A 16901-nucleotide genomic window follows, 5' to 3' on the forward strand; every position below is an offset into this window, starting at 1 on the left:
CATTATTTCACAGGGGATCGGGGGAAAAAGTTTTGGACTCCAACCAACCTCATCTTACTCCGACTCTCACCGGCCGACCATATACTACCTCTTTCCGTGCTTTGCGACAGCTGCCTTTGTTTCTCTAGCTAGATTACCTAGGTGCTCCCTTGCCGCCCTAGAATCCCTTGGTATGTTGCAAATCTCATCCATCCATCTTCCTTGCCTTGAGTGACTCCGCATCCCTTTGGCGGATCAAACTCTTCGCGTGTTCCTGTTCCTGTTGCTGTTCTTGACCTTGAAATACCAAGCACTCTCTTCTGGCCTCTGGGACGGGCAGTTGTGTACCGAGTACTCTTGCGGCAACTCGTCGCGACTTGGGCATTACGTCTCAAACTGCATCCATCACGACAGGGGTGCAGCTCTGGCTGACATCGCCTTTGGACAGTGACATCTAGGCACCAGCGAAATACCTTCATTTTCATTCCAACCCCGGCTCGTTGGCAACTCGTCGAACTGCTCTATTCATACAGACTTTCAACCACACCCTCCGTCGCAATGGCTCGTATTCAGATCCCCCTCGACGCTCTGACGTCGCGTCTGAACTTGGGAGACCGCTTCTCAGGCCTCACGTCTGGCCCTTTGACTGGCCGATTCTCCAACTTGCGGCCCATCTCCGAGTTTCTTGACTTCAAGCGACTCTCCAAGCCCGCCAACTTCAGCGAGATGCAGTCGCGCGTCAATTACAACTTGAGCCACTTTTCCAGCAACTATGCCGTCGTCTTCTGCATGCTGAGCCTGTACGCTCTTCTGACCAACTGGCTCCTCTTGTTCGATATCATCCTCGTGGTAGTCGGTATGTGGTTCATTGGACGCCTGGACGGCCGCGATCTCGAAATTGGCACTTTCCGTGCCACCTCCTCGCAGCTGTACACGGGCCTTCTCATCGTCGCCGTTCCCTTGGGTCTGATTGCCTCGCCATTCTCGACCCTGCTTTGGCTGATCGGCGCTACCGGCGTGACTATTCTTGGTCACGCTTCACTTCTGGACAAGCCCATCGATGAGGCTTTTTCAGGGGAGGCGGTCTAGGTGGTCGGCCGCGGGCTCCCAAATTTGCGCCCCAATGGGGAAGACCATCGAGGCGCGGGCGGAGGAAAACTGATGGGGATGCTGCGCACTATAGCTCTAGGGTGGAAGAGCTGGGGACCGAAGGGGACGAAACGGATGCACAAGGCGTTGGGCTGGCCACGCGGCGAGGCACTCGCTTCGTTAGCGATTCTCTTCAATTTACTGGTGTAGACTTGGGTGACCGGGACAGTGGCACGTTTCGCCGCCGACAGTTTGGCGCTTCGGAGGATGACAGCGATGCGACTTCAAACGAGAGTGATAGTGAGGGTGACTCGGATGATAGTGAGGATAGTGAGGACAGCGACTATCTTGATTTGTCGGGCTTGAGTCCGGAAGAGAGGGAAGAGGTCCTGGTTCAGTCGGCGATGCAACGAATAAACCAGGCTCGAGCCGCTGGCCAGACAGATGTTCATCTAAGAAAGGAAGAACTTGAGGCACTTGCACAGCGACGGAAACGTATGGAAGAGGAGGAGCGAGCGAGACGCAAGAAGAAGCGCCACTCGGGAGGCGGGAGTGATCGAAAGAAGAAGTCGGAGCAGCGGATAGCCGTGCCACTTGCGCAGCTCGCACCGGTCTCACGCAAAAAGAAATCGTCGCTGCCGGCATCAATGGAGTTACCCCCAAGACAGGACTCCCTTCCCCGGCAAATAACAGGCGGCGACCTACCGGCAGATGGTCGTGACCGACAAGGATACCCACCCATGGGATACTTTCCGCCGCCGTCTGCGTCTCGTTCGCGACCTCGCTCTGGGACAAGCTCATCGCAACGGCCGCCCAGTCGTGCGCGCGACGAGTACGAATACAGCTCCTCCCGACCATCTTCTGCCAGCCGACCACGCTCATCAGTAGGCTCTCTCCGGGATGGTCACCTCGATCCGTTCCAATACCAGACAGCGAGTCCGCGCGCTCCATACCCCCCGGGCGCTGCGGGTGCTTCTTCTAGACGGCATGTATCGGGGCCTTCCGAGGTCATGCATGACCAACGTCGGAGCACGGTGACTCCCCCCGCAGCTAGGAGCAGCCACGGGTCCAGGCGAACCAGCTACGGCGAGGACACCAGTGACGCCCACAGCTCAAACAGCGAGGAGAGCAGCAGTGATGGCCGTGTCGAGCCGCCGATTCGGGAGCCAGTGAGTAAGTCCAGGGGAAGGGGTCGGAATTCGACTATCGTCGTGGAGGAGTCGCCTGAACGCGTAAGGAGTAAGAAGAAATCATCGTCGCCAGTGAAGCGGAAGCAGGTTGCAGGGAAGAAGAAGAAGAAGTAAGCAAACAGTCGGTGGTGTATGTCCCCATGATACCTATTCCTGATAATACTTGTAATCGAACGCATAAACTGCAACGTCTGGTGCCTCGGTGTATGTCGTCACAAGCTATCCCGTGCGAGGGCGATGGGTACCTGTCATCGCAAGAATAAATGGACAGGTGCGGCCATGGCAGATGAAGTTGAGCAGGGAGTACGTACAAACGCAGTAAAATAAAAGAGTGGGGGAGAGAGCAGGCTACATGAACCCCATGTTGGTCATGGTCCGTCGGCGCATTGCCACGACACGACGACCAACGTCAACCTCCTCCTGTACACTAGCTACGGAGGACGGAGAACAGCTCCGTCAGTCCCTCTTCGTCGGCAGCCACTCGCAGCCTCGGCTCTGCCCGCAGATCCCTGTCCAAGCTTCCCCCCGCCCACCCCAATCAGCTGCCTCACGACCCCAGAAAAGGCCTTGGGCCAAATGTACCTGAAGTTATTAGACCGACCTGACCTCACTTGTTACCTCCGTCAACCATCACCACATGCCACACGTCCAGGGACAAATCATCAACCGCAGACACCCGCGCACCGACGCCACCGCAAGCAAAAACGAAGCATGCCGCGCACCCAATCCCCCGGCCGGTCCAGCACAGCTAGCGGCCCCAACGGCAGCTCCGCCAAAACCGCAACCAAGCGCCTCCTCAAAGAGATGGACACATGGCGCAGAGAGCAGAGCGACGAGAAGGGCATCGAGCGGCTCGGCCCCGTCAGCGACGAAAACCTCCTCGAGTGGGAGGGCGTCATCAACGGCCAAGGCGTGGGAGCAGGCTACGACGGCAAGCCCCCCCCCCCCCCCCCCGAGTTTCCTTGGAATCTCTGCGGTCCCTTTATGCTAACATGCTTTCGTACAGGCGGACGCTGGCTCGTCTCCATCTCGGTGCCGCCGACGTACCCCCTGCAGGCGCCCAAGATGCGCTTCGTCACGCCCATCGTGCACCCCAACATTGCGCTGCAGACGGGCGAGATATGCCTGGACTTGCTCAAGGACGCGTGGACGCCGGCGTACAGCGTGCTGGAGTGCGTGCGCGCCGTGCGCATGCTGCTGAGCTGCCCCGAGACGGACAGCCCGCTGAACGTGGATGTCGCGGCGCTGCTGAGGGCCGGCGATGTCGTCGGCACGAGGAGGCTCGTCGAGTGTTGGTGTGCTGACGATGGGGGTAGGTATGATGGGCCTTAGGGGGTGAGTGATGGGCGCTTGGGGGAGAGCAGTGATGAGGCTCGGGTCTGTGATTTTGTACTCGGTGAATGTGCGATTCTCACCTGGATGGAGGGATACCTGGGTTTTATGTGCTTGTTTCTTCTTTTCTCTTGGAGTTGGGATAGTCGTCGGGACTGCAAATTACAAAATTGTACATTGAAGCGAGGCTCCTTGGAGCTGTATTTGGGCATGGAATTCATTGTGGAGCAATCCTGTGCGCTCAAGTCGAAATCATTGTTGCATATTTAGGATAGAAGAGGAACTCATCATAGCTGGCATGTTAGCATAAATTCTATATGTTCGGCACGCCGAGTTCAAGTCATGTCAGGATGAGTTTACTGCGGTCTATCCCAAAACCAAACCCTTCGCTTCCCACCCCTAAAAAGTGTCGTGTGTATCTTATAAACATGAAAAAAAAAAGAAGAAAGAAAATGTAAAACACATAGTTGAAAAAAAAAAGAAAAAAAGAAACGCGACTGTAATGTGAACAAAGCTCTGAGCAGCGGAACAAGTCCACCGCACCCGTACTCCTGCCCAACTCTAAAGGGGTTTCAAAGCAGGAAATAGTAAAGATCCACAGCCCTTTTGTCTTTTGTCTCCCGGTGCCTTTTTCTTCTTCCTCTTCTCCCCCCTCATCTCTGCTAGAAATAACAATAGTAACAATAAAAAGATGCTACATGAACGCCGCCACGCCGCCAATATTGGCCTGCACTGAGACCAGGGTTTGCCAACGGGATGCAGTATATCAACTTTTGTTCTTTTTGATGACGCTTCTTGATGAGTCCGAGGACGCAACCTGCACATAGCCATGACATGGGCCTCTTAGAATTCTGCAGTAAACTCCAGTCTATACGATATTCAGCACTTTGTCTTCCTCGATTTCTCCTTGTGCTGTGTTTTTTACTCGTTATAATGGTAGACCTAATTCAAGTCAGTCTCGCCGTTACGTCACTTAAACTGACGCCGTGCGTACCTTGTAGTTGGGAAGACCGTAAGGTTGCCATCCTAATCTCTTGGCCATCTTGGCAAAACCTTCGGTCTCAATGAGATGGTAAAAGGAAAACGGGGGAAACATGGCACCGTCACGGTGGACATCGGCCTTGACCAGCAAAGCAGTCCCTCCCACGCCGTCCAGAGGAATAGCAAGATTCTGGTCACCACCGTCGGTGGCCAAGTGAGCCATTAGAGTCCGATATGTGGCCATTTCAGGGTAACCCTCGAGCAAAATGTCATCAGGACCCATCTTGGAAGCCATCTGCATGGCGATATCACTGTCTTGCCAGCTATTGTAATCGTATGGCCGTTCGTCCATCTTCTTCTTGTCGTCATTGTAGAAGCGCTGAAAGCAGTTGGGAACAATGACATCCTTGTTGTGCTGGGCAAGATCTTGGATCAAGCTTGCTGGGCTCTCGATAACGTCAGAGTCGAGCCACAGGACCCAGGAAGTCGCAGGACCCAGAGTGGTGAAGAGCAGTGAGTTGCGGGCCTTGGCCATGACTGCCCTCCTTGCCTTCTGGTTGGCCATCTTGTGACGCTCACTCTCATCCTGCGATTCAATGGCTGGGTCAAAATCCTGGCGCAGGATGATGATGCTCTTGAAACGATCCTTTGCCGGGCCGCGCTTTTGGGTCTTCTGGATCTGCTGCTGCAGGGCGGCGGTGGCAGCATTGCCTTCCTTGGTCTTGGGGAGGATGAAGCCGAGGGTGATGAGCTCGTGGGGGTAGCTCAGGCGAAGCAAATTGTCCCAATACTCCTGGTAGAAGCGCGCCATTGGTGTCAAGATCAGGACATGTTCTTGGTTCTCGATGGGATTCGGAGTCACAGTGACATTATTGAGGTTGTATCGAATAACGGGCGGGGGGCCGGTCTGCAAGCCAGATTTCGAAGAGGACTTCTTGTACGGTGAGGTAGGCGGCGAGAGGTGATGCTCAGCTGTGACGGAGGGCAATTTGCTCGACGTGGCCTTGCTTGAGGGAGAGACAAGAAAGAACAGGATGAAGATGCAAAGAACAAGGCCCAGAAGGAGAGTCAAGGGATTCGCCTTCTTGAGACGGACTGACCCCATGGGTCGAGCCATGGAGGCTGTATCTGTGCGGGAACAGGAAGAACCCAGATAGTGCGCCTAGTCGTCTCGATGCGCGTCCCGATGGCTTGGGATGTGGTTGGGATAACGTTGACGGATTGCGACAAAACGCGGCGTGGCCTATGCAGATGACAGGGGCATCAAGCAACGGCAGCCAGTGCAACCGGCCAGGACACGCAATGAATTGTGCGGTCGTCGAACGGGTTGGCGCAATGTGTCGGAAAACAAAAAGAGGGATCAGGCAGGATGCACGCCTATAGTGAATTGAAATGTGGTCGCTGATGCGAGTCAGGGAGCAAAGGAATCATCAAGCGAAGCGGACCTGGGAAAATACGAGGCGATGCACGATTGAAGTCCGTTCCAGCGGCGCGCCCCATAAGTTGCTATGTACCTAGGTAGGTACCTGCTACTCAAGTACCATTGTCCAGTATGGTCTGCTGCGGCTACTTAATTCAGTGGGCATGTGCTGCGCTCTGTAGTACTCCGCACTCCAGTACCTGAAGTCTGGAAGCTGGTACTCCGTACTTGTTTGTACTTGGTATTCTTGCCCGACCGCCTGGGCAGAACGTCAGCAACCATGCCAACATGACAGTACCGCACACCTAGGTACTTCGAGCACTAGGTGCCCATTCAGCCCTCTGGATCTTGACATGGTGGCCAGTCAGGGTCGGTCGTACCGACTACCTACCCTAGGTAGGTACCTAGTACCCGGCAACGTCCTCCATACGACTCGGGCAAAAACCGGGGCTGCACGTCCCGTTCAATGTCCTGTTCCTCTGAGCTTCGCCAACGCCGGCGATCCTGGAATGACACACCAGGCTCGCCTCATCCAGAATTCTCCGTCCTCCTTGATCCCAGCATATCCTGTGCTGTCCTGTGCTGTCGCAGCGTTGCAACATCGCAAGGAGCTTTCTCTGTACTGCCCACAATGGCTCAGAACATGGACCGTGGCCTCGACGAGATCATTGCTGAAAAGGTATGCTTTTGGGCCCGACTCGCCAAAACCTCAAGCAGCCTGCCTGACAAAGCCATCTAGCGAACCAGTAGCCCTCGAAACCGACGCGGCGGTCGAGATAACCGCCGTCGCGACCGCAATGACTATCCCCGGGACGGGGTAAGAAAGGTAGTCTATTTCCCTTCCATTTCCTGAATCTCCAGACCCTCGAGGACCCCCTTGTGCTTACCTTGCCGCCTTGCAGGTTGCATTATCCTCCTCTCCTCGCAACTGTCTAACTGGCGGGTTGCCTTGGTCCGCCTCTCATTCTGTCGAATCGATGCATACAGCGCCTTGACGATGCGGACAGCAATAATCCTCTCCTAGACCCATCGCTAACCAGCTCTTTCTCCTCCCTCCAACAGTCAACCCGCGATGATCGCCGAAATATAGACAGGTCCGTGCCTAAGGCTTCTTGTGCCGCCTGAATTTCATCAAGCTAACCTGCACTTGTAGTGAATGGGTTCACGACCGATACGATGAGAGCGGTAAGAACCGACGACGGTGTCGTCAGCTTTACTTGCCATCACAGGCTCATTTACCTTTACAGAATCTCGCCGTGGCCCCGCATCTCGACGCCGTCGCGACTCTCCAGTCAGGTATGCCACGAATCCCGAGAGGTTCAGACTTTTGTACCGTAGGCTGACTCTAGCCGCGACAGTGACAACAAAGGATCGAAAATCCGTGTCGAGAATATCCATTACGATCTCACAGAGGAGGATCTAGATGTACGTCACGCAAAGAGCATGCGCGTTCCTGCAGTGCAACGCTAACATGACTATAGGAACTCTTTGCTAGGATTGGTCGTGTTTCGAGGCTCAACCTGCGATATGACCGCGCAGGGCGCTCAGAAGGCGTCGCGTACGTCACATATGAGCAAAGGGAAGATGCTGAGGAAGCTATTAAACAGTTTGACGGCGCAAATGCCAACGGTAAGTTTTTATCACATGCATATCGCCCACCAAGAGCGCTTCTAATTGGACTTGATAAGGGCAACCAATACGCCTCACGCTACTCCCTTCACGGAATCCATTCGATACTGCAGTTATGCCTGGCCGTCCACTGGCGGAGCGAATCTCAGCCCCTGGTGCTGGTGGCAGAGCCCGCTCCACTTCCCCTCGCCGCAGACTTGAAGAGGAGGACGCTGCCCGTAAGGGAATTGATAGATATATTCCAGGAAGACGTTCCAGAAGCCCTATGCCCCGACGCCAAGGTGGTCGCGGAGGACGTCGTCCCGGTGCTCGACGTGAAGGCGGGAACAAAAACAATGAAGGTGGTCGTGGCGGTCGTGGCAACCCAAGGGGAAAGAAAACGCAGGAAGAACTCGATGCTGAAATGGCAGACTACTTTGGGGGCGGTGGTAATGAGTCTGCCGCGGCGGATGCTCCGGCTAACGGTGCAGCGCCGGCCACCGAAGCTGTCCCGGCTGCGGGCAATGACGACATCGACATGATCGAATAGTGGATGTATCCTTTGAACGACCCATGTATAACACCTGAAATGTTAATTGTTGTCGATTTTACGGCTTTGGTGAAGGCATAGCTCTGTTGATGTGTATTGAAAATTCCGTTTTCTGTGTCTTTATCGACGAGTCCGTCTCGCTGGAAGTACACATGGCGGCCGCCCGCAGCTCTCGTAATTTTCTCTTCGACATTCACCTGATGACCATTTCGGCGCCATATCACATCATGTGTTGTCAATAAACTACCATGCAGTCCATGTGTATTGTTATAGTATATGAGCAAAGTCACGACCTACCTACCCAAGCCCATGCGGTGCAATGCAACATTTTGCCAGACGCCAGAATATGATCGATCCCCCGTCGGCCACTAAGCCCAAAAACTAATGTACTTTCCAGCCCGAAAAGCAAAAGAACCTTTGACTAGACTATGGGTGCCGGCTAGAAGCAGCACATGTATATACAATTATTACAGACAAATTTACACGTCCATGTCCGTGTTACGCTCCTCGGCATAACTGACCTGCTTAGCACGCCGGTACTTGTTAGGGGTGCCTTGCTCTTCACGCAATTCCTCCGGCCCAGGCACGCTAGGATGCGCTCTTTCGTACTCGGCTCGGAGGGTAATAGCCTTCTGGTCCCATTCATGGACCGTTGCATTGTACACCTGGAGAGCTGTATTATAGGCCTTCTTCTGCTCCGCGGCCTGTTCCTCGTATGGCTGCCGTTGCTCGGGGGGGAGTGTCTTTCCACATCCTGGAAGTCATCATGCGTACTTCATTGGGGAAACTACGTGCCTTGCCTGGCTTGCGGTTCTCTTCGCAGCGCTTGCGGGCTTCTTCGATGTGCGCTTTGCTGTAGAGAAGGTAGGCGTTTCCTGCGACCTTGTTGGGGCGAAGGGGCCGCTCGCCTATTTGGTCTCGGATGTGGTCACAGATCTCGAGTTCGTAGGCTTCGAGGCGTGCTTGCCGGGGGTCTTTTGCTGCTTCTTTGCGTTTTTGTAAGAGAAGAGAGTCCTTTGGCAGGATGAGTGGTGTAGGGACTTCGATGGGACCGAGGATGCTCTCTAGAACCTCGGAGGCTGCCCGCAGCCCAGACAGGTATGCGCCATGAACTGTAGCCGGGTGTGTGCCAATAGTGTGCTCTCCGGCAAAAACGAGGTTGCCAACGGATCGGGCCATGCTGTCGTAGTCTCCTGGTTGCATCGCTGGGGCTGCAGATGAGTAGCTTCCCCTGGCAAATCGATCGGAGCCCCAGCGGGTGATTACAGACTCGACTGGATATGGAACCTTATTTCCAAATACGCCACGAAGAATCTCGGTGGCTTCCTCGACCAGGCTTTCATTGCTGGAGCGTTCAGTTTCGAAGCCGGCATCTCCGGCCATTAGAGCAATTAGGCACGGAAGTCCAGTGGTGTGGGTAACATTGAACCACTGGAAGAAGCGGCCACGATTGAGGGCGTAGTCTTCCTGTGATGTGCTGTGTCTATTCGGGGGGTTTCTCAGAACTCCAAATATGTGTCGCTGGGGATCCCAAAATACCTCATCGTACACAAGCACAACCTTGTTCAGAATGCCGAATCCCAAGCGTTCTATCGCACCAAGTTTCCAAGCAGGCAATGCAGGTTCAAAATCGATACTCCCTTGCTTGAGGACGCCTAGGGGTACGGTACAAACGATATTGTCGGCGCTGACGCTTACGCCATCTTCAGATTCGATGGTTGCCGGACCTTCAAAGCTCGTGCTATTATACTTGATAGTCTTTACTGCAAACTTTGTAGATAAGTCAAGGGGCGTCGGGCACTGAAGCAGTCCACGGGCAATACTTTGGTAACCGCCAACGACCATGGTGTGATTTCCTTCCCATTCATTCCCGGCATCAATGTCCCATAATTCAAGACTCAGATTGTGTAAGTTTGTAGCATTGCTGTATTCGAGGTTGGCAATATGCCAGTTGATTAAACGGTAGTCTTGGGGAGTCAAATCAACCAGATCCTTGTACCGAGTGACTCCGTGATCGAGGACTGATCCCAGCGTTGAACCGTGTCGAGACACAGCATCCTCAAGATTCAGATCAAAGTCTTCATTGGCTCCAGGCTTGAGGCTCCAGCCCATCATTCGGGCCTTCTCCGCTACCTTTTCAGAAGCTGGAATACCGGGCTGGTTATGAACCCGGCCAGTCAGCTTGTCGGCTGACACGGGAACGAGGTTGATCTTCTCTGGGACGCTCTGCTCTGAAACCGATGGTGCATGTGGGAGTGCTGCGGTTGCTTCTTCTGCTTGCATTATGGTTTTGCTGCCATCCCCTGGACTGTCGCGGCCTTCGTCGAGAAGGTCACGGTTGCCTTCGATTACTTTTGACGGCTGTGCTTTGAACTTGTACTCACTTACTCGGTCCAAGCAATCGTTGTAAAGCTTTTCCACTAGCTCGTCTCGAATTGGGTCTACAGGTTTACCATTGCTGTCATAAATGGTGGTTTCTGCTGTCAAGGCATGATACGGTAGACCGAGTTGTCCCCGAACTAAGACGTTGATAGGATTGCCACGCTCGAAGCCAGTTATGATCATGCCTCCCATTTCTGCTGTATGTCTTTTACCTTCGAATTCTGGCCTTTGATCATTGAGCTTTGTCTTGAATTCTCGAGAATACACCCTTCCTCCAACGCGACTTCGTCCCTCAAGGAGAACAACTTTCGGAATATCCTCACCCATGTCATAAAATCTTTCCGCATATTGTTTGAAAAGCCCCTCCAACTGTCTGGCACACGCCAGACCCGATATGCCCGCGCCAATGACGGCGATTTTCCTTCGCTTTCTACCGTTCAACGTTCCACTTTTCATCATAGAGACGTCGGGAAGTTTGACACAGCCGTAGTTAATATATCCTCTTCGAACCAGCCAGTCGTAGCAGACATTGGCAGCATCGAACCATCTTGCATTGGCACAGCCGACCGCTTCTCGCCTCGTTACAATAGCCCAAGGCTTCTGTAACCAAATACGCAAGATCGCGTTTCTTATGTTCAGATATGTCGTGACTTGACTATGAGAGATGTGATGTCGTAAAAGATGGTATTCCTCAGAATTCAAGGCATACGGGTTCAGTCGAGAGGATTCTGCGGCATCAAGGCATTCAGCAGCATGTTGGTGGACAGGAATATCGGTGGGGATCGATGACTTGGGTCGGACAGTAAAACTTAGCCGCTCGTGGCTACGGTGGTATGTTTTCGGTACGAGTCGTTGGCTCACTTGATCACCGCGCTGGAGTTTTGTGAACTCAATCTCTACCGGAGTTGTGGCTTTACTTGAAACGAATGACGATGAAGCTTCTGACTGCTCCGTGACAGCCGACATTGACGAGCCAAAAGATTCGGCCGCTGCGTCGTTGTCTGCCACATGCAAAATCTTGCACCCATCCGTTTTTGATACTCTGTCATCTCGCATTAGAAGCCAGCCATCATGTGATGAGATGATGCAAAGCGTGAAAGCAGGGACTCACCCGACGGAACCATCCACAGAGTCTTGCTCCTCGACACCTCCTTCATCCACACATACTTCTATGCTATCGCGTTCGCGGATGGAATCCACTATACCTCCTTTTCCAGATCCTGAAAGCCGATCTGGCGAGCCACCAGCCACATCTCGCTGAGTCGCTTCACGTGTCGATATATTGTGTGTTAAATGAGATGTCGGTTGAGGTCTGAGTGATCTCGAAGAGTATACATTATCGTGATTGATGAAAGTGTCGTTAATAACGCCCTCGTCCCTTTCTGGGTTACAGTTTATATTTATGTCCATGGCGATATTACGTTAAGCCATCGACGAGGTTTGAAACTTCTCAGAGGCATGAGACTGATATATATTGCTAAGGCCAGGGGCCACCGACCGGGGAATGGCTCCCAATCAGACTCATAGAGGTGGTTACTCTGAGTTTGGCATTATACGACAGTGTAATTGTATGTCACCTTCACATGCCTGTTGAATCTCGTCAGCATATGGCGGAGGCTTTCCAGAATGAAAGATGTAAGCGCATTGAAGGTACTAACCTGGAGACTTCAATGACAGGCCATGAGAGTGTTGCAGCTGGCTGATGAGTTCGAGAGTGATTTAAAAAATGGATTTAAAAGTGGCACACGACGTATATACTTCAAACAAGCATGATTGGATGATATAAACTAGTACAGGGAAGGCTCAATGAAGAATTGAAGCTGTCAGTCCATTACGCCCCTCAACGCCCCCCCGGAAACATCGCAAGGTTAGTAATCACGTGAGGCCACCGTTTCCCTCGAATCGCAATGTTCGAACTTGTGGGCCTTCAGGACGCCAATCTCAAATCGGAACTTGATGGGCAGCTTTGAATGGGCTCACCAACTCTCAACCCAGCAGAGCTGGAAAAAAAAAGAGGAAGGAGGAAAGAAATCAAACATTGCTTCCATGAACGCCAGAAGCATGCTGATGCGTTTGATTCCCTCGTCTTTGACTATTATAATGCCGCACAGGCCCGAATTGTTTTCAATAAGGTATCGTACATGTGTCGCTCACTTCAACGACGTTCAACCTGGACTGACGGTGACTCCCTTGCGTATGAGCCAGTCTCTATCGCAGCGTCCATCATCCTGTTGCCGCTGATTATGGATGTCGTGCAAATGATGATATTTCTTCGGCCTGTGCGATTCATTAGAGTACTCGATAACTTTTCGTCAGAAAAAGCCGACCTACCTTCATCTTGCTTGGCTATGAAGCGAAGTGCAGCAATTTCGGTAAATGTGATGCCACCCACGAAAACGACAAACACAGTCTGCTTTGCGCTGCTCCCTGAAAGGAGTGCACGAGCCTTCACCGCCTTGTCTTCGCCAGTTTGAAGCTCGTAGAATGTCTGTCCGCGGACATGCTTGACCGCTTCATCAAAGCCATGCCAGCCCTGACTTGTGGTCGCCGCGGCTGCGACGCCAGCGTTTGCAGCACTACCGCCCTTCGCGAAGGACAACAAATATTGCTTTTGCAGAACGCACTGGACTAGACGAATGGATAGAGGAGCGTACCCGCTATATACGTAGGCAATATCATTGGGATCATCTTCTTGAACCTCATCGACAATAAGGCGCAGCTGCTTTCGTAAATAGGTGTAGTTCGTTTTGCTACCCGTTGCCCCTGCATTACCGGTCATAGGGATTACTCCAGCCAGGGGAGAGGATCGAGAAAGGAAGAGTTGTAGCTTTTCCAAATTGTGAAGCGTCAGGAGATGTTGATATCCGTACCCGTGCAAGACAAGCTTTCGAAACTGGTCATACTCCTTTGGCTTGATGCCTCCAGAAATACAAGAGTAAATGCACAATAGCCTGAGAGTCTCACGAATAGGCGCATCCCGCGCTATAAGCTCCTCGATGCCATCGAATTGAGAGGAGGGATCTGCGCCAGCAGCAAGATTCTGCTGCACTTGTAGTAAGCCCCTGAACTCGTCGGTTCTGGTACGCTTGATTATTTCCTCGGCGATACCTGTATGGATTCGGACACTTCGATGCTCTTGCTGATACCCAGGCAATTGAGCAACAAACTCCTTGAGTTCGGCCAATGTTTTTGTCTTATGCTTGGTCTCATAGTCAGACTGAACCTGCTGTAACCGCCGGGCAACCTTGTTGAGCATCCCGCCAACGATTGCGAAGTTGGCATCTCGTAACTGATCGTATAGCTTGTCGCTAGAGTCTAGGGGAACCGTCTCTTTCCGCCCCTGCGTAGTCGCAGCAGATGACCGAGCTGGAGCCCCAACAATGGTTGTGTCCACCTTGGTTTGGTTATTCTGGATTTCGAATACTTCGTCTATCAGACCCTCGTAGGTCAGCTGTGTGAGAAGAGGGGTAACAAAGTCTGCCTCACGGTCAATTATAATAACGCTCTCGTTTGTCGAACTGGGCGTTAAGCCGGGTTTGTTCGAGTCGCTCGTATCTTCGCCCGCGAGGAGTTCCTGGCGCATGCGAACTAGGAGGTCAGATATCTTCTTTGCGTTAGCGCCTTTTCCAATCATTCGAGGAAATAAGCCGTGATTCTGCTGGACTTCCATCAAGGCCTTTGCCAAGAGGTAGTTGGGTGTGACATCTTTGGAGAGGTACAGGTCTTTGAAGGAATCTTCTAGTTCTAGGGATAAAACGTCTCTCTCCAGCGGAAAGAAGAATAACGGAAGCTCGGATATGTTCGCGTCGCCTAATACGCCTGCTTCTTCTAGAAGCTGGTCCGATACCAAGGTGCGGCGAGGGACCCAAAAGATGTGAAATTCATGGCTTGTAGAGCTCTGGCGTCGGACTCGTTTTATTTGGTCTGGGGAGAATCGCATGCGGGTCAATCAAAGAAAGGCCTATGCAGCGATGCGAGATACGCGGTCAAGGGAGGATAGGCGTACTGGCTATGTTCTCAGCGTGACGTCCGCACTCTCCTCGCGCAATGAATACTACATTGTGCTGGCTGGTATCCACATTGTCGTTTTCCAAGACGAAGAACTTGTCGACTCCATACTCTTGTAGCGTATTGACTTTTACAATCGTTCCAACGGGACCGACTAAGCTCTTGTCAAAGACGAGATTCTTCTTGCCGCGGACCTACAAAGATGAGTGTGTGTGAACCCAGTGGAAGCTCCGAGAGCTCTCAGGTGCTGGAGGAGGCTATTACTTACGCCCTCAAGTAAATAGAGCAAGTCTTTGCGGGCCTTGGTTCGAACTTGCTCCGTACTAAACTCGGTACGAGGAGCCATGGCGGCTCACACGATAATTCGAGGAAGCTCGGCAGCACTCGCCATGAACTACTTATGATTCAGGTGGAGGCGTCGGTGACGAAAAAGGCTCGAGAGCTAGCGAATTCTGCCAAGAACCCCCCTCGCAGAGAGAGGCAAGGCGGTGAAGGTAGGTGATGGACGGCGGAGCCAAGGCACCCCACGTCAAGCATCAAAGGGCTCCCAGCCAGGGGGAAATTCAAGTCGACGTCATGGCAAGTCTAGTGACGGCCTGTCATCCAAGAGACACTAAAACAACTCAATAGACGTGAAGGAATGGTGAATATTTTCTCTTTCTTATAGTTTATTTATATATCAGATTGAATGCATCAACCTTTTTGTGAAATGGTTGCTGATTCTATGAAGGCTGGCTGGCCGTAAACCTCTTGCGGCCTCGATGGTCTGGGGAGCAAATACCGTCATGTCGCACCAAATCAACCCAGTGACCTGATCCTGTGCAAGATCCCGATGTCTCAAGAGGAGGATGTAACTGTAACAGAAGACACTATACTGCAGATTGGTAAAAAAAATAAGAAGAAAAAAGAAAAACAATACGCCGATCGCTTGTTTTGAACGTCTGAGCCAAAAATGTAACGTAATACTTCGAAGTCAGGACATGACTTGTCATTCATCAACCACCGCGACAGATCTCCGTCGTCACTATGATTCCACCCCAAATGTCGGTCATACAGTGTTGTCGTGATATAAAAACTCAATATCTCGGGGCCGCAGTCGGTTTCCGCGGACAAACTCCTCGTCTCCTGGCGGCCGCTCATTTTTGGAATTGCTAGTGAGCATGCTTTGGATGCTCATGCACACACTCTCTGCGCTTTGCACGGGGCTCCATCCTTGTGTATCCAGTAAATCGAGACATATGAAGCCATTAGAGTAAATATGGGGGTGGATAGGTACGGGACGATCCGGCTTTATATCAAATGTGACTTCAGGTGGTTCTACAGGAACGGAGGGTTAGCAGCTCTACCTAGTAACGAAGGCCGCAAAAGGGGACAAGGAACGGAGAAGAAATACCAATGGGATATGACTGTGGAAAAGCAAATCTCAAGCGGTAAGTCTGGTTCTGATAAAGCGGATTTGTATCGAGGACACGGATATCAAAAGTCCATTCTTTCAAGCTGTCGCCATCCACCAGGTCGATACCGGGCGGCAGACCAGACCTTTCGATCTACAGTAGAGTAAGAAGTCAGCTTCATGGACTCTGCAGACGGGCGTGAGTGGGTGATGTATACCTTTTGGCGCTCCTTAGCCACGCGCTTCTCCCTCATATGTGTCGCCATGGTTGCGATGCAGAAAAGTGTGTGCCGGACGGTATGCGAGAAGTGAAGGCGGAAGTAGAAGGGTGGAATCTGGCTGGCAGGCTGACGCCTCAGGTCGAGTCCTGTCAAGGAGCTTTGGCGGTAGCGTCAAATTGACGTTGACGGCACGTTGCAGGCACCAGCCCCAAACAGACCAGACCAGACTGCTGGGCGGGACGCAGCTGGCGGATAGTGGACCATGGGCTGTGCACACAGCATCCAGATGTCAACGACCCGCCGTAGGTGCACACATAGATGTAGTATGCATATCCGGGAATAATAGTCAGTCCGCCTCTTCAGCACTCAGATCAGACTCCAGATGCGCCAAATCCCATGACTCGGGTGCTGCCTGGCTCTGGACAAACTTTACATGGGCGTAGGGCTGACTGACATGTGGGCACTGGATCTAGACTGGACAAACCACCAAGGAAAATAACCCCGTCACGATGATGCAGCAACATTGAATTGTATTTCGATCAGTAGCATCTTGGTCGCAGGGTCTCGCTCGTCGCTAGTCCTCGAGCAGCATCTATGCATGAAATATCTGGAAAAGGACATGGCATCATTTTTTTTTTTGGTGAACAGTTGCAACATGGCTTTTGTGACTACATGTTCCATACTTACCTACTTAAGTAGGTAAGTAGGTTCAGAGCAGACACCAGACATCTGGACTGTTCCGTGACAG

At 52.4% G+C, this 16901-nt stretch overlaps 8 protein-coding genes across 8 annotated transcripts; 4 read left to right on the forward strand and 4 right to left on the reverse strand.

Annotated features, from left to right (window-relative positions):
• Positions 1 to 537: 537 nt before the first annotated feature.
• YIP3 (Prenylated Rab acceptor 1) lies at positions 538 to 1068 on the forward strand (the record flags this gene model as incomplete). Its single annotated transcript, XM_066118371.1, has 1 exon — positions 538 to 1068. The coding sequence occupies one exon, from the start codon at positions 538 to 540 to the stop codon at positions 1066 to 1068; it is 531 nt and encodes a 176-aa protein (XP_065976975.1).
• A 404-nt stretch (positions 1069 to 1472) lies between these two features.
• On the forward strand, positions 1473 to 2372 carry J3458_004708 (uncharacterized protein; the record flags this gene model as incomplete). Its single annotated transcript, XM_066118372.1, has 1 exon — positions 1473 to 2372. One exon carries the CDS (start codon positions 1473 to 1475, stop codon positions 2370 to 2372), a length of 900 nt encoding a protein of 299 aa, XP_065976976.1.
• A 597-nt stretch (positions 2373 to 2969) lies between these two features.
• On the forward strand, positions 2970 to 3590 carry PEX4 (E2 ubiquitin-protein ligase peroxin 4; the record flags this gene model as incomplete). Its single annotated transcript, XM_007809145.2, has 1 exon — positions 2970 to 3590. One exon carries the CDS (start codon positions 2970 to 2972, stop codon positions 3588 to 3590), a length of 621 nt encoding a protein of 206 aa, XP_007807336.2.
• Positions 3591 to 4460: 870 nt separating this feature from the next.
• Positions 4461 to 5972, reverse strand: MNN9 (Golgi mannosyltransferase complex subunit). Its single transcript, XM_007809144.2, has 2 exons — positions 4585 to 5972; positions 4461 to 4532 (listed from the first exon to the last, which is right to left on the reverse strand). Exons 1-2 carry the CDS (start codon positions 5686 to 5688, stop codon positions 4512 to 4514), a joined length of 1125 nt encoding a protein of 374 aa, XP_007807335.2. The 5' UTR covers positions 5689 to 5972; the 3' UTR covers positions 4461 to 4511.
• A 480-nt stretch (positions 5973 to 6452) lies between these two features.
• On the forward strand, positions 6453 to 8382 carry J3458_004711 (uncharacterized protein). The gene is made up of 7 exons (XM_066118373.1): positions 6453 to 6670; positions 6731 to 6817; positions 7054 to 7085; positions 7145 to 7176; positions 7239 to 7287; positions 7350 to 7416; positions 7473 to 8382. The coding sequence occupies exons 1-7, from the start codon at positions 6458 to 6460 to the stop codon at positions 8139 to 8141; spliced, it is 1149 nt and encodes a 382-aa protein (XP_065976977.1). The 5' UTR covers positions 6453 to 6457; the 3' UTR covers positions 8142 to 8382.
• Positions 8383 to 8827: 445 nt separating this feature from the next.
• Positions 8828 to 11497, reverse strand: J3458_004712 (uncharacterized protein; the record flags this gene model as incomplete). Its single annotated transcript, XM_066118374.1, has 1 exon — positions 8828 to 11497. One exon carries the CDS (start codon positions 11495 to 11497, stop codon positions 8828 to 8830), a length of 2670 nt encoding a protein of 889 aa, XP_065976978.1.
• Positions 11498 to 12686: 1189 nt separating this feature from the next.
• J3458_004713 (uncharacterized protein) lies at positions 12687 to 14885 on the reverse strand (the record flags this gene model as incomplete). Its single annotated transcript, XM_066118375.1, has 3 exons — positions 12687 to 14455; positions 14538 to 14733; positions 14808 to 14885. 3 exons carry the CDS (start codon positions 14883 to 14885, stop codon positions 12687 to 12689), a joined length of 2043 nt encoding a protein of 680 aa, XP_065976979.1.
• Positions 14886 to 15130: 245 nt separating this feature from the next.
• J3458_004714 (uncharacterized protein) lies at positions 15131 to 16284 on the reverse strand. The gene is made up of 3 exons (XM_066118376.1): positions 16151 to 16284; positions 15933 to 16086; positions 15131 to 15856 (listed from the first exon to the last, which is right to left on the reverse strand). Exons 1-3 carry the CDS (start codon positions 16196 to 16198, stop codon positions 15588 to 15590), a joined length of 471 nt encoding a protein of 156 aa, XP_065976980.1. The 5' UTR covers positions 16199 to 16284; the 3' UTR covers positions 15131 to 15587.
• Between the last annotated feature and the right edge of the window lie 617 nt (positions 16285 to 16901).

This window comes from Metarhizium acridum (assembly GCF_019434415.1).
Source record: "Metarhizium acridum strain ARSEF 324 chromosome Unknown scaffold_29, whole genome shotgun sequence".
Lineage (NCBI taxonomy): Eukaryota > Fungi > Ascomycota > Sordariomycetes > Hypocreales > Clavicipitaceae > Metarhizium > Metarhizium acridum.

What these genes read in the sequence shown, in the direction of transcription:
- MNN9 (XM_007809144.2), bottom strand. Translation starts at nt 5,688, where the DNA reads ATGGCTCGACCCATGGGGTCAGTCCGTCTCAAGAAGGCGAATCCCTTG. An exon ending in ACGGTCTTCCCAACTACAAG is followed by an intron (nt 4,533 to 4,584) that starts GTACGCACGGCG and finishes GACTTGAATTAG; the next exon opens with GTCTACCATTATAACGAGTA.
- J3458_004711 (XM_066118373.1), top strand. Translation starts at nt 6,458, where the DNA reads ATGTCCTGTTCCTCTGAGCTTCGCCAACGCCGGCGATCCTGGAATGAC. An exon ending in GATCGCCGAAATATAGACAG is followed by an intron (nt 7,086 to 7,144) that starts GTCCGTGCCTAA and finishes CTGCACTTGTAG; the next exon opens with TGAATGGGTTCACGACCGAT. An exon ending in CGTCGCGACTCTCCAGTCAG is followed by an intron (nt 7,288 to 7,349) that starts GTATGCCACGAA and finishes TAGCCGCGACAG; the next exon opens with TGACAACAAAGGATCGAAAA.
- J3458_004714 (XM_066118376.1), bottom strand. Translation starts at nt 16,198, where the DNA reads ATGGCGACACATATGAGGGAGAAGCGCGTGGCTAAGGAGCGCCAAAAG. An exon ending in TGGCTAAGGAGCGCCAAAAG is followed by an intron (nt 16,087 to 16,150) that starts GTATACATCACC and finishes ACTCTACTGTAG; the next exon opens with ATCGAAAGGTCTGGTCTGCC. An exon ending in TCCACAGTCATATCCCATTG is followed by an intron (nt 15,857 to 15,932) that starts GTATTTCTTCTC and finishes CCGTTCCTGTAG; the next exon opens with AACCACCTGAAGTCACATTT.